This window comes from Pelobates fuscus, chromosome 4 (assembly GCF_036172605.1).
Source record: "Pelobates fuscus isolate aPelFus1 chromosome 4, aPelFus1.pri, whole genome shotgun sequence".
Classification (NCBI taxonomy): Eukaryota; Metazoa; Chordata; class Amphibia; order Anura; family Pelobatidae; genus Pelobates; species Pelobates fuscus.
The window spans coordinates 69,278,645-69,305,915 of NC_086320.1; the positions used below are offsets into that span (position 1 = coordinate 69,278,645).

The following is a 27,271-nucleotide window of genomic DNA, read 5'->3' on the forward strand; positions in this document are numbered from 1 at the left end:
AAATATTCTCTTCAAACACACCCAATGTTACAGATGTTTACAGTTTCTACACATTTGTATGGGTGTAGGGTTGCCACCTGGCCGGTATTTTACCAGCAAGACTGGTATTTCAGGCTTCCTGTCCGGTGTCGGTAGACTGCAATACTGGTGCCAGGCAGTAGGTGGAGCTGTGTGCGTGTAGAAAGGTCGGGATAGGAAGTTGCTTTATCTCCCTGTCTCTCTCTATGGGGGAACAGAAACACATCACAGAGCATGTCCAGTCAGCAGATAAGTGAGGAATGGGGGGGGGGGGGAGGATGAGACAAGTAGGAGGGCAGGTTGTAAGCCACTGAGAGAGCCAATGAGAGAGACGCTGGAGTAGTGGGAGCCACGGACAGAGAAACATGGGTGCTGGGAGCCCCTGACAGAGACACAGGGGTGCTGGGAGCCCCTGACCGAGACACTGGGGTGCTGGGAGCCCCTGACAGAGGGGATGCAGTGTGTGTTTCTGTGCATGTGTGCAAGGGATGCATTATCTTTGTGTGTAATGGATGCATTGTATGTTTTCTTTGTGTAAGGGAAGCATGGTGTGTTTCTGTGTATGTATAGGGAAGCATTGTGTGTGTAGTGTGAAAGAGGGAGTTTGTTGGCTTGGATATGGGCTGAGTCCTACCAGCCTCTTTGTGCTTCTCTTTCCCCCCTTCCTCAGCCTCTCTCCCCTCTTGTCCCTTACTGCTCTCCCCTCCTGTCCTTTAGAGATTCTCCCCTGCCCCCCAGTCCCTTAGTGATCTCCCCTGTCTTTTAGTGATCTCCCCTGTCCCTTAGTGATCTCCCCGCCCCCTTTCTCGTTGTGCTCTCCCCTCCCATCCCTTAGAGATCTTCCCTCCTGTCTCCTAGTACTCTCTCCTACCCCAACCCCAAATAGAGCTCTCCCGTGCCCCTTAGTGTTTTCTCCTCTCCTCCCCTATCCCTGAGTGGTCTCTCCTTGCTCCCCATAGAGCTTTCCCCTGCCCCTTAGTGGTCTCTCCACCCCATCCCTTAGTGGTCTCTCCTCTCCCCCACTTTCCATTAGTCGTCTCCACCCCATTAGTGGTCTCTCCTCTGCCCCCCCCGCATTAGTGGTATCTCCCCTGCGCCTTCTCAGTGGTCTCTACTCTCCTCCCCCGCCTCCCTTAGTGTACTCTCCTCTTCCCCCCCTTTCCATTAGTGATCTCTCCCCCTCCCTCTTAGTGGTCTCTGCTCTCCTCTGCCCCCCCTAGTGGTCTCTCCTCTTCCCCAGTTTCCATTAGTCATCTCCACCTCATTAGTGGTCTCTCCTCTGCCCCCCCACCCCCCTCAGTGGTCTCTGCTCTCTTCCCCACCTCCCTTAGTATACTCTCCTCTTCTCCCCCCCTTTCCATTAGTGAGCTCTCCTCTCTCCCCCCTCCCCCCTTAGTGGTCTCTGCTCTCCTCTGACCCCCCCAGTGTTCTCTCCTCTGTCCCACTTTCCATTAGTCGTCTCTGCCTCCCCAGTGGTCTCTACTCTCCTCCCCCGCCTCCCTTAGTGTACTCTCCTTTTCTCACCCCCCCCTTTCCATTAGTGATCTCTTGTTTCCCCTCTCCCCTTTAGTGGTCTCTGCTCTCCTCTGTCCCCCCCAGTGGTCTCTCCTCTCCCCCACTTTCCATTAGTCGTCTCCACCCCATTAGTGGCCTCTCCTTTGCCCCCCTCAGTGGTCTCTACTCTCCTCCCCTACCTCCCTTAGTGTACTCTCCTCTTCTCCCCCCTTTCCATTAGTGATCTCTCCTCCCCCCTCCCCCTCTTTTGATTAGTGATCTCTTCTCTCCCCCCTCCCCCTTATTGGTCTCTGCTCTCCTCTGCCCACCCCCCCCAGTGGTCCATTAGTCATCTCTAATGTCATCTCTGCCCCCCCTCAGTGGTCTCTACTCTCCTACCCCACCTCCCTTAGTGTACTCTCCTCTTCTCCCCTACTTTCCATTAGTGATCTCTCCTCTCCCTCTCCCCCTTAGTGGTCTCTGCTCTCCTCTGCCCCCCCCCCCAGTGGTCTCTCCTCTCCCCCACTTTCCATTAGTCATCTCCACCCCATTAGTGGTCTCTCCTCTGCCCCCCCTCATTGGTCTCTACTCTCCTCCACCGCCTCCCTTAGTGTACTCTCCTCTTCCCCCACCTTTCCATTAGTGATCTCTCCCCCTCTCTCTTAGTGGTCTCTGCTCTCCTCTGCCCCCACCCCTAGTGGTCTCTCCTCTTCCCCAGTTTCCATTAGTCATCTCCACCCCATTAGTGGTCTCTCCTCTACCCCCCTCAGTGGTCTCTACTCTCTACCCCACCTCCCTTAGTATACTCTCATCTTCTCCCCCCTTTCCATTAGTGAGCTCTCCTCTCCCCCCCCCCCCCCTTAGTGGTCTCTGCTCTCCTCTGTCCCCCCCAGTGTTCTCTCCTCTGTCCCACTTTCCATTAGTCGTCTCTGCCCCCAGTGGTCTCTACTCTCTTCCCCCGCCTCCCTTAGTGTACTCTCGTCTTCTCACCCCCCTTTCATTAGTGATCTCTTGTCTCCCCCCTCCCCCTTAGTGGTCTCTGCTCTCCTCTGCCCTCCCCCAGTGGTCTCCTCTGTCCCCCCCCAGTGGTCTCTCCTCTCCCCCACTTTCCATTATTCGTCTCCACCCCATTAGTGGCTTCTCCTTTGCCCCCCCTTAGTGGTCTCTACTCTCCTCCCCTACCTCCCTTAGTGTACTCTCCTCTTCTCCCCCCTTCCCATTAGTGATCTCTCCTCTCCCCTCTCCCCCTCTTTTGATTAGTGATCTCTCCTCCCCCTCCCCCTCTTTTGATTAGTGATCCCTTCTCTCCCCCCTCCCCCTTATTGGTCTCTGCTCTCCTCTCCTCCCTCCCCTTTCCATTAGTGGTTTCTCCTCCCCCTCCTCCCCAGTGGTCTCTCCTCTCCCATACTTTCCATTAGTCATCTCTGCCCCCCCCCCTCAGTGGTCTCTACTCTCCTCCCCCACCTCCCTTAGTGTACTCTCCTCTTCTCCTCTACTTTCCATTAGTGATCTCTCCTCTCCCTCTCCCCCTTAGTGGTCTCTGCTCTTCTCTGCCCCCCCCCCAGTGGTCTCTCCTCTCCCCCACTTTCCATTAGTCGTCTCCTCCCCATTAGTGGTCTCTCCTCTGCCCCCCCATTGGTCTCTACTCTCCTCCCCTGCCTCCCTTAGTGTACTCTCCTCTTCTCCCCCCTTTCCATTAGTGATCTCTCCTCTCCATTAGTTGTCTCCACCCCATTAGCAGTCTCTCCTCTGCCCCCCCAGTGGTCTCCACTCTCCTCCACCGCCTTAGTGTACTCTCCCTTAGTGTACTCTCCTCTTCTCCCCCCCTTTCCATTAGTGATCTCTCCTCTCCCCCTCCCCCTTAGTGGTCTCTGCTCTCCTCTGTCCCCCCCTACTGGTCTCTCCTCTCCCCCCTTTCCATTAGTGGTTCCTCCCCTCCTCCCCCCTTTCCATTAATGGTCTCTCCTCCCCCCCCTTGTCTCCTAGTGGTCTCTCTTCTCCCCCACCCTCAGTGATCTCTCCTCTCAGTGAGCACTTCCTGCCAGTCAGGCCGGGTACAGGAAACGAATGCTCCTGTACCATGGACCGGATCGGAGCTCGGCCACGTTACACTGAGGGACTGGCAGGAGGTATCGCAGTGAACTTCCCTCTTGCTGATTCCTCATATCCCTTGCCCCATTGTCCCTTGGTGATCTCCCATGTCCCTTGGTGATCTCCCGTGTCCCTTAGTGATCCCCCGCCCCCTCTCCTCTCCTCCCTTTCCATTAGTCATCTCTCTCCTCTCCCCCCCCCCTTTCCATTAGTGGACTCTCCCCTCCTCCCCCCTTTCCATTAGAGGTCTCTCCTCTCCTCCCCCCCTTTCCATTAGTGGTTTCTCCTCCCCCCTCCTCCCCTAGTGGTCTCTCCTCTCCCCCCTCATTGTCTCTCCTACCCCCACCTTTAGTGATCTCTCCTCTCAGTTACTCAGTGAGCACTTCCTGTCAGTCCGGCCGGGTACAGGAAACGGATGCTCCTGTATCTCGGACCAGAACGGAGCTCGGCTACGCTACACTGAGGGACTGGCAGGAGGGAGGCTGAGGCTCTCTATAGAGCGCTCAGGTGGCTGCTGCCTAAGTTGCCTATAGGAAGCGCCGGCCCTGCTGGGGTGCTGGGAGCCCCTGACAGAGACACTGGGGTACTGGAAGCCCCTGACAGAGACATTGGGGGTGCTGAGAGCCCCTGACAGAGACACTGATGTGCTTGGAGCCTATGACAGAGACACTGGGGTGCTTGGTGCCCCTGACAGAGACACTGGGGTGGTTGGAGCCCCTGACAGAGGCACTGGGGTGCTGGGAGCCCCTGACAGAGACACTGGGGTACTGGGAGACCCTGACAGAGACACTTGGTGACAGAGACACTGGGGTGCTGGGAGCCCCTGACAGAGACACGGGGGGCTGTGAGCCCCTGACAGAGACACCGGGGTGCTGTGAGCAGAGACACTGGGGTGCTGAGAGCCCCTGACAGAGACACTGGGGTACTGGGAGACCCTGAGAGAGACACTTGGTAACAGAGACACTGGGGTACTCGGAGCCCCTGAGAGATAGATACTGGGGTACTGGGAGCCCCTGAGAGAGAGACTCTGGGGTGCTGAGAGCCCCTGAGAGAGACACTGGGGTGCTGGAAGCCCCTGAGAGTGAGACACTGGGGTGTTTGGTGAATTAACCCTGTGTATTTGTACATGTATATATTGTCTATGATGCAGACAGGGATGTGACGCAAACAGCCTGTTGCTGCTGGGTCTTTTGAGTGAGCACTTAGAAGGGCAGTTCAATCTCCCCAAACTGTTGAGCAATCCTTCTATACAGCAGAATCAAACTGTAAGTCGTTCTGTGATTTTTCAGAATTTTCCTCGTTATTATGCAAATTACCATGGCCAGTATATTTTTCCAAGAGAGGTGGCAACTTTATGTGGGTGGCAGTGATTCATTGAATTTGAAGATACACCTGTTAATGACATTCACCTGTGTGTGAATGACTAGATTTTGAAATGACAGACATATCTTGAGGGCTGGGTTGTTGCACAATATTTACTGAAAACTGTTTCTTCAAGTATTCTTTTTATACGCTACAGTTTCTACCTCCGGTATTTTACTGTCATCAAATATCATCTTAGAATAAATAAGCACAATATATCACAATATATAAAAATGTTGTGCTCAATTTAAATATTTTTCTGTTGCTTTTCCTATTTGCGCCAATGTATACTCTTATTTGTACTTTATTTTCCTATTGCATTTGGATTATTTTTGCATTTTACAAATGTGTCGCTCCCAATGTACAAAAAAAGAAGTCAAAGAGTGCACCTCTTTTCTGACAATATTAATATTTATTTTTAAATAAAATGTTATTAAGTTAAACAGCAATACATAACTGTTATTCAGCTTATATACAAAAAAGCAAAGTAAGTGTGATAATTTAGAAACATCCAATCATATACGCTTCTGGTGAGCATGGTGATTGTAAACCTATATAGAACAATTGTTAGTTTGGAAGGAAAGAAAAGTGCAAAAAGGAAACTCAACTCAAAATAAAACAATAAGACACATACAATTGAATAAATTGATCACTTGACTGTACACACGTAGGGTATTTCTGGACCTCTAATGTAAAGGTGGACAGTGCATTATAGCCATAAAAAAGCCTTGTACCAATATTTATATCAAAGGCCGGAAAGAGTCTGCCATTAATACAGATATATGCCTTTGGTCCCCTATATATTGCTTGCACCCAGGATCAAAATCTTGACCCAAACCCAAAGCCTCGAACACAAAACCATTTCATTCAAAGAAACCTTCTCCTAATCGAGAGAAAGCAATAAGGTGCAAACTGCTTTTGCTCCATGAATGATGTTAACAATTTTAGGGGTGTTAACATGTGCCTCTCGACCCTGAATGAAATCGGCCTGAACGGACTAGACTAGTCCAGACAAAAGATGGTTGTAATGCTTATAAATACAGGTTTGTGTTTCAAAGCAAAATCGGCCTGTAGCTACTATATCTCTCATGGTACTTTCAAGGCTTAGGGAATAGAGAGATGGTCACCCTCAGAATCGGGGAGGTAGTTGAACTGAGAAAGAAGGTGAATTAATCATCTGTCCAATCATCAGGGTCCACTATTCTGGAGATGAATGAAGCTTGGTGTATCCCCTTCAGTGCCCTAGTTAACAGTTTCCAACTTTTGTTCCTGTGGGTATAAAATGTTCCATCAAAAGTGTTTGCTGGGTCTTCAAATTTAGGATCTCATTCAGTTGCAGCATTTTAGCTGTCATGTTATTTATAATATCTATAGAAGGAGATGCCTTGTGTGCCATTTCCAAGAGAATTTCCAATTGTATTTCCTGAGTCAGGTGTCTTTGCATTTTGTTCCTTTTTAATCCAGATGCCACATTTGATAAAATGACACCTAATTACACTTTTGTGCGCCTCCCAATCCTTCCGTAGCATCATTATCAGCAAAATAATCTTTAATAGCTATTCTAATGTATGTGACTACAAAGGGATTATCCAATAATGTTTCATTTAAATGCCATTGATGCAGGCTATACTTCCTATGTCAGCCTCCATAAGCATGTGCAGATGTCTGTGTGAGAGAAAAAAACATATCTTACCTAGAGTGCGAATGTGCCCTGGAAGAGTAAAATAAATAGTTTCTGATAGACAGGCTAACATGCCCAATCTAATTATTGTTGGTTGTAATGCTCTCTGTAGGACTTTCCGCTTATGGAGTTTTGTATCTTTGCCCTTGTAGATGCTGCAAGGCCCATGAAAAAATTCCAATCACCTACCATTTCCAACATTCCCTCCCCAAAGGGCCTCTAAACTTCTCAATACCCATTTGATGAACAGATATTGGCAGAAGTGAATACTACATGAATAAATCCCTTTAGGAATAAAAATCAACCCTGCGGATACAGTCTGAAAACAGTGTTAGTAGAGAATACAATAGTCACTCCTCATGATTTCCCACCATTGTAGTTACTGAAAAATGCTTGTGTCATATGTTTGGAACGAGGGTTGATGCTGAACCTTATTTAAAATGTGTTTCCTGAAGGAAACCCATTTATGCAAATCACTCAGAAAAATCGTTTGATTTTCTGGTGTATTTAACATGCCTAATTGAGGGATATTGGCCTTAATCGCACCATATCACACAGGCATATCCTAATACTTCAAAGTTATACAGGTAGCACAAGAATCTTGCAAATCGTGTCCATGAATAACTAAAATGTAAAATAGAAATATGTAAAATAGAAATATAAGTAAGGGCAAAATAGTACAACAACGTAACTATGTATAACTTTAACTAGAGTATTCAAAATCATTGTGTGAGAGACAGTACAAGTCCCACTATGGGCTTTACGACCCAGGAGAGAGTAGAAGCACTGCGAGTGGGGATGTTTGCACTGCTAGTGGGGACGTTTGCGGTAGCTAAGGCTTAAAGTGGAGTGGAGAAAGACAGAAAACTACAACAAAAGAGAATATAATGACAGAAATAATCCAATTGCCTATCTTGAATTTCCACATCGGAAGTGCAAGGACCTGTAGGAAAATTGGGACCTTATTGTAGGAAGTTATAGCGCTGGTATTTCCCTGATGGGTTACTGATAGGCCAAAGGGAATGCCCATGTGTACCTAATGCACCTGGTTGTCAGAGCATCCATAATAGGCAGCAGGGCTCTTTTAGCTGCCAAGGCCATTAACGAGAGAGCCTGCAGTATAAGGACACTGTGTCCTTTGTAGGTGAGGGAGTCCAAGCCCCCGGATCTTTGTAGCTTTTCCTCATTCAGAGGGAGGTGATGAACCATACAGATAATGTCATGGGGAGATTCATTTTGCAGATTTGAAGGTTGTGTGGTCCTGTGGGCCCTATCAAACTTAATAAGAGTCCACAGGCCTCTCCAAAATGGTGTTAAATAAATCTTGTAGGGTATCTTGTATGTATTTTGTGGTGTTTTCTTGTACAGGGATCCCCTGATTTCCTCTCCCCTGACTGTTTACATCATCTAATTTTCTGTGGAGTGCCTCTAAAATATTGGGCTGTAGTTTTCTTGGATAACTTTCAGATGTGTAGAAGAAGCATCTCTGTTTTCCTCCAATTTCTGAACTCTAGTATGAAGCTGTTAGATATCCTATCCGAATTGTCTAATTGTTTTTTGTTCCATTCAAGTTCCATTTATTGTTTTGCAATAATAACATAGGGGTACAGAAAGGAGAAAGGGACAGTCAGGGGGAATGTACATACACAGCATATACGCACATTGTCATGTTTTACAAAATAGTTGTCAGTGCAATATGAAACGATATGTATATACCCAGCCCTGTACGTTGACACTGGGTTCCTCAGTTTAGGAGGTACCCGTCTGTATCTGCAAGGGAGACAATGTGGAGACAATTTCATTCAGTGAAGAGTGCCCACTAGGCCATTGAAGAGCAATAAATTTGGGCGGTTCATCTGCTGTTAATTTGTCACTGAGTTGTGGATTCGCTAATCCCAGCAGTTTCGTCAGAAATAGTGCTCCCCAGCCTCTTTGGAGGTCCGGGTTATTTGCCAGCAGGAATAATGGGGATATACGAGGGGATAAATTCCATGTATTTTTGTGTAATTTCCATTTTTGCAGAATATGGTGTATAAGGGGTTGGGGAACCTGCGATATTTTTTGCAAGTGGCAGATCTGCCAGGGAAGTGTGGCCAGTGGTACTGCGGAGAAACTTTGTTCCAAGTCATGCCATGCCTTTTTGTGAACCTCATCTTTCCACTCCCTTATCCTGGTGAATAGGACTGAGATATAATATTTGTAAATATGGGGTAGGCTCGAGCCCCTTGCTATTGCGTGTAAGGATATCGTATGCCAACCGTGATTTTTTTATGTCCCCATACAAAAGCCAGAAAAGACCTCTTCAGTGTATGAAAGAATTGGTTAGAGCTTGAAACAAATAAAGGATCCTTGGCAGGATCATCATCTTAAGAATGTTGACTCTACCAAAGAGCGAAAAGTGAGGTTTATCCTATTGTCTCAATTTGGATTCAATGTCCGCTAGGAGAAGGAGATAGTTAAGTCGGTAGAGACCCTTAGTAGTGCGAGTAAGTTTAATACCCAGATACGTCAGGCTGGACTCTAGATTTCATGAGTGAACCTATTCCTAGCCCCAGTATTTTGCATTTGTCAGCGCTGATTTTGAAATTGGAGCATGCACTAAATCTATTTCTGCCTTGATGTGTGTGAGCAATTGCTCTGGGTTGGTGAAGGTTCGGAGCATGTCATCCGCAAAGGCGGAAACTTTTATCTCCCTTCCCCTTGTACCATACCATTGGTCCTGATGGCATTCAGAAAAGGCTCCACAGCCAGAAAAAAGAGGAGGGGTGACTAGGGATCCCTGCCTAGATCTGAAACAAAGGCAAGTTCTGCCCATTAACCTTAACCGTGGCCGTAGGTCCCCTATATAGCATCTGTACCCAGTTCCTGAAGTTAGGTCCCAGCCCCAGTGTCTCAAGGGTAGAAAATAGGTAATCCCAATCTACTCTATCAAATGATTTTTCAGCGTTGACTGAGAGCAGGAGAGTTGGGGTTTTAGATGATACTGTGCCATGGGTGATATTAAAGGGACACTATAGTCACCCGTGCAACTACATGTATTCCTGACGCTATAGTGTTAACACCACCATTTAGCCCCCCTGGGTCCCTCATACCTCCATAAATATAGTAAAAATCTTACTGTATTCAAGCCAGAAGCTGTAACTCTGCATGCTGTTTGCCTAAAAAAAAAAACAGTCTGCTGACATCATCAGAAGTGGTAGCCTGATCCAATCATAATGCTTCCCCATAGGATTGGCTGAGACTGACACGGAGGCAGATCAGGGGCAGAGGCAGCATGATTCAAACACAGCCCTGGCCAATCAGCATCTCCTTATAGAGATGAATTGAATCAATGAATCTCTATGAGGAAAGTTCAGTGTCTGCATGCAGTGGGAGGAGATACTTAATCACAGGATGCTCGTGCACAGCAGATCTGAGAGGATGGAGGCATATTATGCCTCCATCAACTCCGAAGTCCCTCTGGTTCCCTGTGAGTGACTGCAACTGGAGGTGTTCCTAGCTCTCAATGTAAACACTGTATTTTCTCAGAAAAGGCACATATACAAACTGTTGTAATTCCTACACCGTTCACCTGATTTGGATGTAAATACCCTCAAATTAAAGTTAAAGTACATCTTGTTCATTTCATTTCAAATCCATTGTGTTGGTGTATAGAGCCAAAAAGATTAGAATTGTGTCGATGTCCCAATATTTATGGACCTGACTGTATGTATATGTCAGATGTCTATTGTATCTGATATAAATGTCCTGAAAATGTCAGGAAGTTTCTGTGTGTGATACCATTGCATTAGTCTTCCAAAGACTGAAAGATTGCTATAGCAGTTTTAAATACCTTATTTTAGAAATATATGATTTAACTGTATTTATCTCTAGACTGTAAGCTTATTTGAGCAGGGTCTTGATTAACTTTTTGTTCCTGAACCATTTTGTAATTGTCATTTATTGTTAAATCCCCCCTTTTATAATATTGCAAAGCACTGCGGAATAAGTTGGCTCAAATGCAGACATTTTATATTCCATTGTTATTTCTAGTAAGCTGTACTGCTAGTAATGCCTTCAGGGTACTTACAAATATCTATATGCAAAGTATTTGACCATCTTTATTTATTTATTTATGTCACAGTTTTGCTTTAATACTAAAATGTTAGACCCTCTGTGACATATAACAACATAAAGCACACTGTATACTAGCTAAAGATTTTCATTTACAAAATATTTTTAAAAAGGTTCAATTAATAAGTGAAAAATTGAAATTGTATAAATTTATATAATTTTAATTTTACATTTGTCTGCGAAGGAATATATACACAAAATGATTGTGTTATGGTATGTTATGCTAACACATTTTCATTCAAAAAGTTCTCTGTAGTGAAGGGGTTAGGGAATAAAAAAATCTTTCAAATTACAAATACACATTTTCCCTAGTAATATTACTCATTTGATTGTTTTCTGATAGTAGTCAATAGTCTATATTTAGAAAAATTAGCAAACATCTGAAGGAGAAATAGAAATTGTCAGAAGCATGGATTATTTTGGTGAATTACAGAAAAAGCTGAAAAAAATGCCAATATATAAAATGCTGAATTATAAAGGTGAAGTAATAGTGTAATACATAAAAAATAGCGTATGTTAACAAAACGAATGCAAACATGAAAGCAAATGCCAGAATTATTATACATCACCCTCATTGTGTTTAATGCTGAATTATACAAAAATCAGTTTAAAGGGGTTTTGTCACTTGTGATGTGTTATGTTGAATTCATCGAATAAAAATTACTCTGAACATTCATCTATTGTTTAAGTGTGTAAAAAGTTAGATTAATAGTTACCTCTAATATTGCCCATCTAAAAGCACAACCATATAATTTAACCATTTAGGTACCAAGCATTCCAGTTAGCATGTTGTGATTAATATAGGACAAACAGATAAGGCGGTAGCTTGAAGCAGAGGTAGACTTAAAGGAAGACTCCCAGCACTATAACCATTACTGCATGCTGTAGTGGTTATGGTACCAGGAGATCCCTTGTATGCTCTAGTGGGTATAGTTCTGGAACTATTCATTTAAACACAGTGACATATCTGTAATGGATCCCCTATACTCTGGCTGAGTATAGCCGTTATAAATCTCCCGATTCCCAAGCGCAGTAGCGATTATAGCCCAAGTTCCCTAAACATCAGCCTAGACTTGATGAAGAGTAGAAACGAATGTGTTTAATCTGGTCAACTGGCCCACTTATATACAAAATCAGGAGGCTGAAAAACACACCCAGAACACTCCCACAAAATGGCTACAAATTACAGTGTCAGCATGACTAAGCATAAATGACATAAAATATCAAAACACATAAAAATACATAAAAAACATATAGGAACCCCCACAAATGTTATATCCCCGGATAACTTGGATCTGAGCGCCCAAGTTGTCCAAATAGCGCTCAAATTCCACGAATACAGCCGAATCGTCACCAGGGTGAAGTTTTGACCGACCTCTCAGGAGGCGTCGGTCCAAAAGAGTTCCAGAGTTTTAGTTGAAGCGGTCGATTTCGGGAGTTCGATTCAAATAAACTGTTGGACGGTTCCCCTGGCTAATAGGTAGCGTTTGTTCAGGAGAGCGAACAGTGCTCTCCTGGCTTGTTGCGGAAAGACGCAGGCGTTCGCATGGTTTCACCGATGTTCGTGCAGTCGATCAAGTCCTGCTGCCTGCGTTCGTGCGACAAGATGGCCGCCGTTTTCTCCAGCACGTTGCGTTTGGTAATATGAACGGCGCATACACAGAGAGAGCACTTAATCCTGTGGTTGTAGTTATGAGCCAGGGGGTGGTCAGTGTTCGGTAGATTGATATACCGAATGCAGAGCAAACATGAATAGGGTTTTTTCACAATATGGTTTGGTTAAATTCTGGTATATTGCCAAGTAGGTAATTGCAAGTAGCTTGTAAAGGTTTATAGAGTATTTTGTGTGTGTTGTTCCCTTGTGTATATTTTAAATGTATTTTTGTCTCTACAACAGAACCGTGAATAAGAAATGCATGTTCTTGGTGTGCTCCATTTTTTCATCCATTTAAGAAAGTCTACTAACAAACAGGGCCATATTTGCTGCCACAAACAAACACAAGGTTTTCAGTATGAGATGCATGAGGTGGCTGCATTCAAACGATTAGTTTGGGGCATGATTGAGTGGTGAATGTAACCAGGTGGGTGGGTGGATGGATAAGTGGGGTAGGGCGGGAGAGTGTGCATGTGTGTGGATGCTTTGTTGTATCTGGCACTGTAGTGGGGTTATGTGAAGAAAATTGACTTTGATTTGACATTTTCTTCTGTATTTGTTTGTTTCCTCCATTCACTGCATGAATATTGGATATTAGTTCGGTAGTTTGAAACTACCGAACACCGACCACCCTCCTGGCTCATTAAGTTCAAAAGAACCGTTGATTAAGTGCTCCCTGGGCGGCCGCTGTTCGTATAGACAAACGCCACGTGGAAAAGAAAACGGCGGCCATCTTGTTCGCACGAGGGGAGTCAGCGGGACTTGGTCATCGAGTGTCTGGAACTAAAATCGGACACTCAACCTCACGAACCACCACTGAAACTACCGCACGCCGGCTTCCCTTACATACCGAACAGCCAGAAGAGCGGCATTCGGTAGTTTTGTTTGTACAGACAAGGGGAACAATCGCTCCTATGAGCCAGGAGGATCTATTCTGTATTTTGTTCGTTTTTTGCCTTTTTCTTAATTGACCGACCGCACACGCAGAATTCGTGGAACTGTTTTGGGCAGGAGCCTCGTGTGTGGTCGGTAAAACATGACTTCCACACTTTTTAAGAACCCCTGAACCGATCTGGGTGAAATTTGGATATGTTTGTCCCCCAGATCAGGGCTATCAGGGGATATGTAATTTGTGAGGATACCTTGTGGGGAAAGGGGTGTTCTAACTTTTGGGGAAAGTGTGTGCCCTCTGCCTGGAGATAATTGATTTATTCCTTAACTTATCTCAATATCTCCCAGGCAGAGGGAAGGCGTGTATTACTGCAAAACTGTATAATGATTGGTTAATGTCTTTGTTTGCTGTAAGAGGTCCTCTTGCAGAAGGATTTCTCATAAAAGCCAGTTTTCAATATAGATCATTCCTGGTACACCCTTCATGAAGTCTAGGCTCATGTTTGGGGAATATTCTATTTGCTGGGGAGAATCGTCTTGGAAGCTGCATTCATCTCTACTATTCCTCTACTCCCTGCTGCAGCTATAATCACTTATGCTCAGCTGTTGGGAAAGGAATAGAAGACCGCAGTACAATAACCACTGCAGGTCTTAACTGGGTAGTAAGGACTTTAGGGAGGCTAGTGGCTTAAAAAACAAAACTAACATTTATTCCACCCTCCTTAAAGCTTACTTTAATCTGGTCTCTTGTTTTTCGGTGGGAGATGCGGCATGCCTGCACCCATGAGGGTACAGACAGTTTCTACTAACCAGCATACGGAAATGTATCAGAGCGTTGCTGTGGTAGCCCGAGTCAACATTCTGAGTGCAGAGGAGAGGGAGAGGAAATGCACCTCTCCATTCTATGCCACCCTGCAGGGGCCTATCCGGTAAATCTCACACTCGGCCACACAAGAGAAGAATGGACTGACCCGTGAGTGTAATCTTTGTTCTCCCCACTGGCCGTGCTGCCCTCTCCTGTCTGCCACCGCAGGGCCATTGCAAATCCGGGCAATGATTACCACTCTCTTGCATCTAATTGCATGTGAACTCACTAAACAATTGATTATTATATGATGTAATGATAAAATTTTTGATCGTGTTCTCTAAACTTCATAATTTCATAGTTTGAATCAATTATTTTCAAAATCTTACCTCTGCAGGGTAAACTTTTCCATCTATAACATGCTCAGAGCCGGTTTCATCAGTTGAACCCCAATGAAAATGAAACTGAAGTAAGCGATAATTCCCAGTTAATGGTCCATCACTGAGTACTGTGAATAGGACAAGATAACTTTAGTAACTTTGCTCCTACAATGTCTTTTCCTAGCATCTGCTTAAAATGCATTTTTTCACCTTGTGAATGTAAAAAAAACTGGATTGATACATTTATCTAATAAAGACCTCAATGTAATATTTGTGGATATGTTTTTCAAATGATTTAATATTTATGGAAAAACTTTAAAGCAATTTAATATGTTTTGATAAACTTTTCAAATGATTTAAAGGAACACTATAGGGTCAGGAACATAAACATGTATTCTTGATCCTATAGTCTTAAAACCGCCATCAAGCCCCCTTGGGCCCCTCGTGCCTCTCTAAATATAGTAAAGTCTTTCTTGCATTCAAGCCTGAAGCTGTAGCTCTGCATGTTGTTTGCCTCAGAATAACAAACTGTCTGCTGGCATCATCAGAAGTGGTAGCCTGATCCAATCACAATGCTTCTCCATAGGATTGGCTGAGATTGAAAAAGAGGCAGATCAGGGGCAGAGCCAGCACAATTCAAACACAGCCCTGGCCAATCAGCATCTCCTCATAGAGATGAATTGAATCAATTAATCCCTATGAGGAAAGTTCAGTGTCTGCATGCACAGGGAGGAGACACTGAATGTTTGGATGCATTTTAGGCAGCCATGACCTAGGAAGGATCTTTAACAGCCATCTAAGGAGTGGCCAGTAAAGTCATCACTAGGCTGTAATGTAAATACTGCATTTTCTCTGAAAAGACAGTGTTTACAGCAAAAAGCCTGAAGGTAATGATTCTACTCACAGAACAAATTCAATAGGCTGTAGTTGTTCTGGTGACTATAGTGTCCCTTTAATGTTTTGAAAAATATTTTAATATTTAAATATTTTAATTTTTTTTATATATTCTCCTGAGCCCCAGTCCATAATCTTGTGTCTTCTGTACTGGACATTTTGTTCACATGCATCTCCTTTTGTTCTTGTGAGCTACTCTATCAATCCATGCTGTATTGTAAAGGGGCATCCTGGGTTTCCAGTGATAAGTCGTATGATTGGCTGGGATGCTGGGAACTTCCTCTTCCTTTTAGTAAAGACAAATAAGTCAATGGGGCCTGATGAAATAAACCAAAGTTATTAAAAGAGCTTAGTGATGTACTAGCAAAACCATTAACGTATTTATTTACCCCAAAAATTGCTGACAGGAGTAGTCCTAAAGGACTGGAAGTTAGCGAATGTTGTGCCCAGTCACAAGAAAGGTAATAGAGAGGAGTCGGGCAACTATAGGCCAGTAAGCCTTACTTCAGTAGTGGGGAAAGTAATGGAAACCATGTTAAAGGATGGGATTGTTGAACATCTAAAATCACATGGATTTCAAGATCAGAGACAATATGGGTTAACTTCAGATCATGCCAAACTAATCTTATTGATTTGTTTTATTGGGTAACTAAAATAATAGATCAGTGTGGTGCAGTAAGTATTTCTTATCTAGATTTCAGTAAGAATTTTGACACTGTTGCACATAGAAGGCTTATCAATAAACTGCAATCTTTAAGTTTGGATTCCAATATTGTTGAATGTGTAAGGCAGTAGCTGAGTGACAGGCAACAGATGGTCATGGCCTGGTCACCAGTGGGGTAACTCATAGATCTGTATTTGGACCCATTTTGTTTAAAAAACAATATTAGTAGTATTGCAGAAGGTCTTGATGGTAACGTATGTCTTTTTGCTGATGATACTAAGATATGTAACAGGGTTGATGTTCCAGCAGTGATAAGCCAAATGGAAAATGATTTAGGTAAACTAAAAAAATGGTCAGAGTTGTGGCAGCTGACATTTAATGAGGATAAGTTTTGGAGAGAGTTCAGAAAACGGCTACTAAACTGGTTCGTGGATTACAGGATAAAGCTTACTTTTTTGACGGTTGTAGATGTGTAACAGATTTTGGGGGTCATAGTTAGAAAAAGGGTGGTTTATTTTTTATTTTTTCATCATATTCTACAATTTATTTTATAGTAAATTATATGATATGATTAAAATAAAGGTATCTTTAGAAACACCATTTAATGGCGAGAACAACTGGATATAAAATGTGTGGGTACAGTAAATGAGTAAGAGGAAAATTACAGCTAAACATAAACACCGCAGAAATGTCCTATCCTATTTATGAGATAAGGCCAATGACTAATGAAAGTATTTAGAAAATTGGGCAGACTAGATGGGCCGAAAGGTTCTTATCTGCCGAAACATTCTATGTTTCTATGTTTTTTTTCATCAAATTTGAAGACAATTTTTTTCCTCAGTTCCCGGGATGTTATTGATATATTTTTTATATATGTTGAGTGGTGGAACTTACCGCCAGTTTCGTATATTTTACCCAATTTTGAATGTGTTGCCTTTTTCCAATCTGGAGTTAAGAGATACGAGCACCATCCATTCATCTCCCGAACTAAGACCACCCCTGCGTTCCCCTGCGTTCAGACCAGCAACTTAAGTCTGACACCGCAAGGGAAGTAATTAATGAATGCTTCCCCTGGGTGGCCGCTATTTCATATAACCGAACTCACATGGTCGACAAAGGAGTGGCAGCCATATTGTCTCCCAAACGTTGGCAGCGGCACTTGGTCGTTGAGTGCCTGGAACTCTTTCCGGCTAGGCACTCGCACGAACCCCGGTAAAGATTAGACCACTGACCGTTCTAATTCCTGACCAACTATGTGAACGACGTTCGGGAGATGGGAACTACCGAACAGGGGAAGCATTCATACCTTCGAATTAAGACAATCCCTTGCATGGAACAGACACCGTCCGGGACAACTATTTCCGTGGAACTATTTGGGGCTAGCGCCTCATGTCCGGACGGTCAAAAGTTTACCCCGGTGGCTTCCAGTTTAACCAAACCAATCTGAGTGATACAAAAATTAAGGAAATGAGGGAGAAGCATCCCTGAACAGAAAGCAAATTCCATCAAAACCAGTACCCCCAGTAGAGCACTATATAAAACCTTGCAAGAAAGACTGTATCTCAGACAAGGTACAAAAAAAATAATAAAGTTTTAATAATAATAGAATATATTAGAAAACTAAACACCAAGTGTCTAAAATACACCAGACTGTTTAAAGGGACACTGTAGGCACCCAGACCACTTCTGCCCATTGGAGTGGTCTGGGTACCAACTCCCACTACCCTTAACCCTGCAAGTGTAATTATTGCAGTTTTTTTTTTTTTTTTTTTTAAACTGCAATAATTACCTTGCAGGGTTAAGTCCTCCCCTAGTGGCTGTCTATTAGACAGCCACTAGAGGGAACTTCCTGCTCTATAGCACAGGTTTTCTGTGCTAGAGCGTCGCTGGACGTCCTCACGCTGTGTGAGGACCTCCAGCATCGCTCCATTCCCCATAGGAAAGCATTGAAAATCGCTTTCAATGCTTTCCTATGGGGTGCGCTAATGCGCGCGCATGCTCATTAGGTCTCCTCGGCCGGTGGGCGGGATCAGTCTCGCCCACCGGCCGACGTAGGCAGAAGGTGGAGCGGCGGGGAGGAGCAGGCAGCGACGTGGGACATGTCGCTGCCTCAGGTAAGTCACTGAAGGGGTTTTCACCCCTTCAGCAACTGGGGATTGGGGGGTGGGAGGGAGAGGAATTCTGCAGTGCCAGGAAAACTGATTGTTTTCCTGGCACCGGAGATTCCCTTTAACCTATGGATATGGAAAAGTACTGAGAAATACAATTCCAGCTCAATTCCACACAAACTAGAAACGAAGTTGTGTTGTAAATTGATACTTTGCAAGTAAATCACTCAAAGTGGCAGAGTGGCTAGTCCAAAATATAGCAACATAGGTAGCAAAAGTATCAACTCATAATAATAAAAAATAGCTGAAATATACTCAGATTGGTCCAGATAGATCGAGTCATGGACATGAAAGAACCCTTGAATCTTCTATATATCCAATTTCTATGCAAAAAATACTTCAAAATCCTATTGACTGATAAACTCACTCAGACTGAAATAGCCCTATAAATATCACACAAAGTGAGTAAATCGAAAGGACAGGAAGAGGTAGATTAAAATTAAAGTAAGAAGTGGTATAGAGGGTTCTCACAACTCCATATAAAGTATATATATATCACAAAGGACAGAGACTCAGCCGGCAAAATTGAATCCCTGCATAGGTGTAGCGTGTTAGGTTCTAACAGACTACCTAGAGACAGTCTGTAAAGCGTGAAAAAACACCCACAGCCCGACGCGCATTTTGGCGATAATAATCGCCTTTCTCAAGGGAACGAGTAAGCAAGGAAGATCCCCTTACCTCCTTCTCCTTATGTAGACCTGCCGCCAAAACCCACTTTCAACTCTTTGAACCGCCAATACGGTTCGGCGGTGGGAGGTCCCAAAAATCGGCACATAGCCAAATTACAAGAGAGGCGCATACATGTAGGAATATCGCCGCGCATGTGCGCAGCGCCCTTCAGCACGACAGCATAACTGCGTCCTATATTGATTCCACCAGGCGCCCCTAGGGGTAAATTGTTGAACTGTATAACACTCTCTATTTCTCAAACACAAAACACACAATGTTTTAGATTCATTTAAGTATACATGCTCAATTGACACTATAGGAATAGTGTAAATAATCAGTAATAGAGAGTAACCTGGGGAAGAAGTGGAGAAGGAAAGGAAGAGGACATACAATAACAAAGTAATAAACAAGCAGGTGAAATTAAAAGTATATCAAACAAAAAACAAAAAACAAACAACAAAGGATCACAGTGAACCCAATGGTCTTTCAAAGTCCAAAGACCCATTGGTGGAGTATTGTTTATATGAAAAGATCCAATAGATCCCATATATCCTGGGGACAAAAGAAGCATCATTACAAAGTAAATTAGAATTGATTAGATTAAATTAAAATAAAATAAATTAGATGAAAGGGGCAAAAGAAAACCCCTCATTAAGACCAAGAGGTTGTAGTGTCTTAAGCCTAAAGATCCATCTTGACTCCCTCTGTCTTAGTAATTGATCATAGTCCCCACGCCTCGGATGTCTCTTGACCCACTCCAAGCCACAAAACTTCAAATTACTAGGATCACCCTGATGGTGTTCCTTGAGGTGTCTTGAGATGGGTGTCTCAAGGCGATTCTTGGGGGATCTTACATGCTCCATAATCCTTTCTTTGAAGGCTCTGAATGTCTAACTTTGCCATCCTGGAGTCCAGACTGAAACAGAACCTGGACAAATATCAGGAATCGGTTAAGTTCAGGAAACATCAAAAATTCCTAAGGGATTTACAGGATTATGAGACTGGGAACGTATACAAGCTATTCAATCGTAGAATAAGACGTACTTCAGAAAACCTATTAACCTCAGACTATGATTCGTCTGACACAGACTCTAATAGTCAAATAAATGTAACCGATTCTCAATCACAACCCTCCACTTCCACTAGTAATTCCAACCCTAAGGGAATCCTCAAGAAAGGGGTTAATTTTTAGCCCTGGACCATCAGGAGGAGTTCCCAAGCCAGCGTACGAGGTATCAAACCCGAACCCCAAGGGGGGGGGGAAGAGGAGGGGGAAGAAGAAAGAGATATTAGATAATATTGAAGTATCAGGACCAACTCATCCCAAATCTCAGGTTATTAATCTGTCTCCTTGTATATTAACCCAAGATCAAATTAATGTTTTAGAATGTGGCCTTTCCTTTGTGCCAACTCCTTTTTTTGATAGGTTTGAATGGATCAAAGATCTCAATCTTTTTGTTCGTAAACTCGCTTTACACAAATTTCACTCTATGCGAAATGAGAAAAAAGCAAGAGATCTGGGTCTCACACCTAAGGACTATCAATGTCTGACTACATTGCTATCACTCTTATAAGAGAATGATACAGACTTCACACTAAACTGCACCAACTTGAAACCTAAAAGTCGCTATACACCTAACTTTGCTGGCTTCCGCAATTTTGAATTATTTTTGGAAGCAGCAAAGAATGAAATTGAAAAAATCAATGTAAAATCCCTCCATTTCCATTCAAATAACAATCTGAATAAGAAAGAGAAACATGCTTTGGAATTACTTCAGAAGGATGCTGGTATTATTATCAAGCCAGCAGATAAGGGAGGAAATGTGGTAATATTAGAAGTAAAACAATACATTGAAATGGTTGAGCGAGTTTTAGGTGATGCTGAAACATACAGGGTTCTGAGATTCGATCCCACTAATGAATATCTGACTCAATATAAGGAGATCTTGGATGATGGCCGCAGTGGAGGGTTGCTGTCGGGTGACGAGTATGAATTTATTCTTAATCGTCACCCAAGGATAGCAACCTTCTACTGCTTGCCTAAGATCCATAAAAATTTACAAGAACCCCCGGGACGACCTATTGTCTCTGGGGTAGATAATCTTACACAAAATGGTAGCTTATATATTGACAAAATTCTGAGACCTCTGGTTGAGACCTTACCGTCATACATAAGGGATACTAAGCAAGCCTTGAATCTACTCTCTAATCTTAATTTGTCTCCCAACGCTAACCTTTGTAGTTTAGATGTCGAATCACTTTATTCGTCCATCACTCATGATAGGGGTTTGGAACATGTAAGATTCTTCCTAAACCAAAGGACTTGTAGGGATGACCTACATGCAGCTTTTGTGGTGCGCCTTTTGGAATTCATCTTGTCACATAACTACTTCTTATTTAATACTAGATTCTACCACCAGGTGAGGGGTACTGCTATGGGGACGGCTTGTGCCCCCTCATATGCAAACCTTCACCTGGGATGGTGGGAACGCAGATTTTTTCATCAGATGCTCTGAAGGATTATCTCCCTAAGATTTGGTGGGGTCGCTACATCGATGATATTTTGATGGTATGGCGGGGGACCCCACAGGAATTCACAGATCTAGTGGGATGTCTAAACCAGAACACCGAGAATCTCAGATTTACATCTGAATATGGAGGCGTTCAATTAATTTCTTGGACATCACTATCTCTATTAATGAGGATGGGACATTCCATTCTACTCTTTTTAGAAAACCGACAGCTACGAATTCCCTCCTACATTGGAAAAGTTGCCATCCAAGGCCCCTCAAGAAGGGGTCCTGGTTGGCCAATACCTTCGCCTCCGTAGAAATTGTAGCGATGTTGCTGACTTTAAAGTGAAGGCGAGCAAACATAGAACTTACTTTAAGGAGAAAGGCTACCCAAACCGCTGCCTCAAAAAGGCATACAAGAGAGCTCTTGAAACTGAAAGGAAGGAACTTCTCTGTGACCACCCCGTTAAAAGAGAGCCGAAGAACAGGGGCAATATTCGCATGATTGCTACATACGATACGGGATGGTCCGAAGTGAGGAAGTGCCTCGATAGATTTTGGCCGATCCTTTTGAACGATGTACACCTAAAAGAGGTCTTAGGTCTACGTATTAACATCACTGCTAGAAGAGGGCACAATATTCGCGACTTGCTAGTGCCCAGCCATCTGTCCACAAAATCACATTTGAAAGATACATGGTTGGGCAATCCACCATGTGGCTCTTATGGCTGTGGCAGGTGCGTGGCCTGCAAATATATCTCAAAAGAATCTAAAATAGTGAGTGACAGCACAGGCCAGGGCTCAATTAAAATTAAAAACTTTTTTAATTGTAATACAAAGGGCCTGGTATACTTGCTGTCTTGTTCCTGTTCCTGTGGACAAGACATTCACATTTGAAGAAAGGATTATGGAGCATGTAAGATCCCCCAAGAATTGCCTTGAGACACCCATCTCAAGACACCTCATAAAACACCATCAGGGTGATCCTAGTAATTTGAAGTTTTGTGGCTTGGAGTGGGTCAAGAGACATCCGAGGTGTGGGGACTGTGATCGATTACTAAGACAGAGGGAGTCAAGATGGATCTTTAGGCTTAAGACACTACACCCTCTTGGTCTTAATGAGGGGTTTTCTTTTGCCCCTTTCATCTAATTTATTTTATTTTAATTTAATCTAATCGATTCCAATTTACTTTGTAATGATGCTTAATGTGTCCCCAGGATATATGGGATCTATGGGATCTTTTCATATAAACAATACTCCACCAATGGGTCTTTGGACTTTGAAAGACCATTGGGTTCACTGTGATCCTTTGTTGTTTGTTTTTTGTTTTTTGTTTGATATACTTTTAATTTCACCTGCCTGTTTATTACTTTGTTATTGTATGTACCCTTACTTTCCTTCTCCACTCCTTCCCCAGGTTACTCTCTATTACTGATTATTTACACTATTCCTATAGTGTCAATTGAGCATGTATACTTTAATGAATCTAAAACATTGTGTGTTTTGTGTTTGAGAAATAGAGAGTGTTATACAGTTCAACAATTTACCCCTAGGGGGCGCCTGGTGGAATCAATTGAGGACGCAGTTATACTGTCGTGCTGAAGGGCGCTGCGCGCATGCGCGGCGATATTCCTACATGCATGCACCTCTCTTGTAATTTGGCTAAGGGCCGATTTTTGGGACCTCCCACCGCCGAACCGTATTGGCGGTTCAAAGAGTGACACAGCCCACTAATTGAAAGTGGGTTTTGGCGGCAGGTCTACATAAGGAGAAGGAGGTAAGGGGATCTTCCTTGCTTACTCGTTCCCTTGAGAAAGGCGATTATTATCGCTGAAACGCGCGTCGGGCTGTGGGTGTTTTTTCACGCTTTACAGACTGTCTCTAGGTAGCCTGTTAGAACCTAACACGCTACACCTATGCAGGAATTCTATTTTGCCGGCTGAGTCTCTGTCCTTTGTGATAGATATACTTTATATGGAGTTGTGAGAACACTCTATACCACTTCTTACTTTAATTTTCATTTATCTACCTCTTCCTGTCCTTTCGATTTACTCACTTTGTGTGATATTTATAGGGCTATTTCGGTCTGAGTGAGTTTATCAGTCAATGGGATTTTGAAGTTTTTTTTGCATAGAAATTGGATATATAGAAGATTCAAGGGTTCTTTGATGTCCATGACTCTATCTATCTGACCCATCTGAGTATATTTCAGCTATTTTGTATTATTATGAGTTGATACTTTTGCTACCTATGTTGCTATATTTTGTACTAGCCACTCTGCCACTTTGAGTGATTTACTTGCAAAGTATCAATTTTAAACACAACTTTGTTTCTAGTTTGTGTGGAATTGAGCTGGAATTGTATTTCTCAGTACTTTTCCATATCCATAGGTTAAGCAGTCTGGTGTATTTTAGACACTTGGTGTTTAGTTTTCTAAGATATTCTATTATTATTAAAACTTTATTATTTTTTTTGTACCTTGTCTGAGATACAGTCTTTCTTGCAAGGTTTTATATAGTGCTCTACTGGGGGTACTGGTTTTGATGGGATTTGCTTTCTGTTCAGGAATGCTTCTCCCTCATTTCCTTATTTTTTGTATCTTTTGTATGGTTTAGGGTTAAGCCCTTTTAGTACCCCTGTAACCCTCTCTGTACTTTCTGCCGGATTGTTTTCTGGCTGAGAGTACTGTGCTTATATTCAATCTGAGTGATATTTGAATATGTTATATCCAGGGATATGACTTTTGTGGGGTTCCTAGTTATGGTGCGGGTACTTTTGGGGTACTGTTCATTTTGTATAGATTTTTTGTACCTGAGAGATAATTGAATTATAGTTTTTTTCTCACGCAATTATCTCTCAGGCACAATGGATCATGGGAATGAAACCCCTGTATTATTGTATTGGAGATCCCATGTAGGGGGTCTGTGCATAAAAGCCATTTGTGGGCTGGAATAAATCAGTTGACTCCCAGAACTATGTTTCGTCTGGTTACTGGGGGAATGGATGTCTGCATGTTTTAATGGTTCCAGTCTGGCTGAGTGAAGGAATTAGTGTAGGTAAACAGTTGTGTTACATGTTGTTTTTTTATATTTTCATATTTTGGAAAAATGATTTTAAAAGTTTATCCATCATTTGTAAGGCTTATCCAAGAATTTTCAATTGAGGCCACAATTGGTAGCATCTTGGGGTGGCTGAGTCCACATCCTTCCCACAACACAAATGAAAGTTTTGGGGTTTTTTTGCGTTGTATGTTTAACCAGATTTACTAAAGACTTAATTAAGGATCAGTTCACATTTGAAGTCACAGCAAAGTAGTAATAGAGAGAATTCTGACAGGTCCACATTTGTGTGTATTATATAAATACATATTATTTTCAAATATTTTTGTTGAAATGTTTTTGTAATAATACATATTCTGATACACAGATAAGACAGACATAGCTGCACATCACTCAGAAGAGCTGGGCTCAGTGAACTTTATTTACTAATTACAGCAAATATCACAAAATAAATGCATGCTCATCTATATTTTCCATTTGTTATTTTGCTCTACAATTTGCAAATCTGGTTTTAAATTCATTGCCGTGCACTTTTTATTGAATGAACGCTTGTTTATCTGTACAGTCTTTCAAACCTACCTGACATATCAGTTGCATCGTCAAACTCCACATTGAAGCAATGCCCCTTATTTACAATTTTTCTGGTTGTCTTGGGGTCATACTGGATCTTTATAGGTTTCAGAAAGGGATCATGTTGAACCTTCTTAGTGCAGATGTTAATTGGAGACTGATGACTGTGGCATTGCTTGTGGTGATGAGAATGTGATGCACCCATGTCTGAAATGTATTAATCAATTATAAATCTAACGTATAAAACATAGCATAAGGTAAGACAGACATGGAAAAGCACAAAAGTATGCTTATTTTAATTATTTTTTTAATCTAGTACTTTGTGAACAATTTTCCTTAGTTTGTCCATGCATTGGCAAACCAGCGGGAAACACAATGATATGACCACTCCTACATCTTTCTCCTGTTATGTCAGTGAGGCTGGCTATTCTGGCAAAATATAATGACACATGGTCCAGTAGCCATGTTTCCCAAATTATCATCATAACCCTATATCAAAAGACTAATGTTAAAATACAAAAAACATTAACATGGTTATTCACTAAAATGAGAATTGCTGGGAATTCAAAATGATCTTAAAGTCAGTTTCAATTTAAAGTCCCATATAGCCAAACTGGACAAATTCTCCAAGTCAGCTATTCTTCCAGTTTGGTAATTTTGTACTTAAATTTGAATTCATTTTGAATTCTCTTTGAATTTCCAGCTACTGTCACTTTCTTAAAAAAAATAAAGGGAAAAAAACAGGTTTAATTACTAATGTAAGATTTTAAAGAATTAGAAACATAGAAAAATAGAACGTGATGGCAGATAAGAACCATTCGGCCCATCTAGTCTGCCCAATATTTCAAAATACTTTTAATTAGTCCCTGGACTTATCTTAAGTCTAGGATAGCCTTATGCCTATCCCACGTATGCTTAAACTCCCTCACTGTGTTAACCTCTACCACTTCAGCTGGAAAGCTATTCCATGCATCCACTACCCTCTCAGTAAAGTAATACTTCCTGAAATTATTTTTCAAACCTTTGCCCCTCTAATTTCAGACTATGTCCTCTGGTTGTGGTAGTTACCCTTCTTTTAAATATAGTCTCCTCCTTTACTGTGTGGATTCCCTTTATGTATTTAAATGTTTCTATCATATTCCCCCGTCTCGTCTTTCCTCCAAGCTATACATGTTAAGATCCTTTAACCTTTCCTGGTAAGTTTTATCCTGCAATCCATGAACCAGTTTAGTAGCCCTTCTCTGAACTCTCTCTAAAGTATCAATATCCTTCTGAAGATACAGTCTCCAGTACTGCGTACAATACTCCAAGTGAGGTCTCACCAGTGTTCTGTACAATGGCAAGAGCACTTCTCTCTTTCTACTGCTAATAGCTCTGCCTATACAACCAAGCATTCTGCTAGCATTTCCAGCTGCTCTATTACCTTTAAGTCATCTGAAATAATTACTCCTAAATCCCTTTTTTCAGTTGTTGAGGTTGGTAGGGTATCAAATATCCTATACTCTGTCCTTGGGTTTTTACGTCCAAGGTGCATTATCTTGCACTTATCCACATTAAATGTCAGCTGACACAACTCTGACCATTTTTCTAGTTTACCTAAATCATTTGCCATTTGGCTTATCCCTCCTGGAACATCAACCCTGTTGCAAATTTTAGTATCATCAGCAAAAAGACATACCTTACCATCAAGACCTTCTGCAATATAACTGATAAAAATATTAAAGAGAATGGGTCCATGTACAGATCCCTGAAGTACCCCACTGGTAACTAGACCTTGCTTCGAATATACTCTGTTGACTACAACCCTCTGTTGCCTGTCATTTAGCCACTGCCTAACCCATTCAACAATATTGGAATCCAAACGTAAGGATTGCAGTTTATTGATGAGCCTTCTATGTGGAATAGTGTCAAAAGCCTTACTGAAATCTTGGTAAGCAATGTCTATTGCACCACCCTTATCTATTATTTTAGTTACCCAATAAAAAAAAATTCAATTAGATCAGTTTGGCATGATCTCTCCCTGATGTAAACCCATGTTGCCTTTGATCTTGAAATCCATGTGATTTTAGATGTTCAACAATTTTATCCTTTAACATGGTTTCGATCACTTTCCCAACTACTTAAGTAGGGCTTACTGGCCTATAGTTGATTTCCAATCTTCTGGGACTACTCCTGTTAACAATGATTGGTTAAATAAATCTGTTAATGGTTTTGCTAGTACACCACTAAGTTCTTTTTATAACT

At 42.5% G+C, this 27,271-nt stretch overlaps 1 protein-coding gene across 1 annotated transcript in view; it reads right to left on the reverse strand.

The window, feature by feature from the left end:
• The window catches only part of LOC134607790 (carbonic anhydrase 13-like), a 51,180-nt gene that overhangs the window by 18,970 nt on the left and 4,939 nt on the right, over window positions 1-27,271 (reverse strand). The window contains exons 2-3 of the mRNA XM_063450344.1: window positions 25,037-25,234; window positions 14,499-14,617 (exon numbers count right to left, since the gene is read on the reverse strand). Of these exons, the coding sequence (XP_063306414.1) occupies window positions 14,499-14,617; window positions 25,037-25,232 (315 nt within the window). The 5' untranslated portion in view covers window positions 25,233-25,234. The remainder of the gene's footprint in view (window positions 1-14,498; window positions 14,618-25,036; window positions 25,235-27,271) is intronic.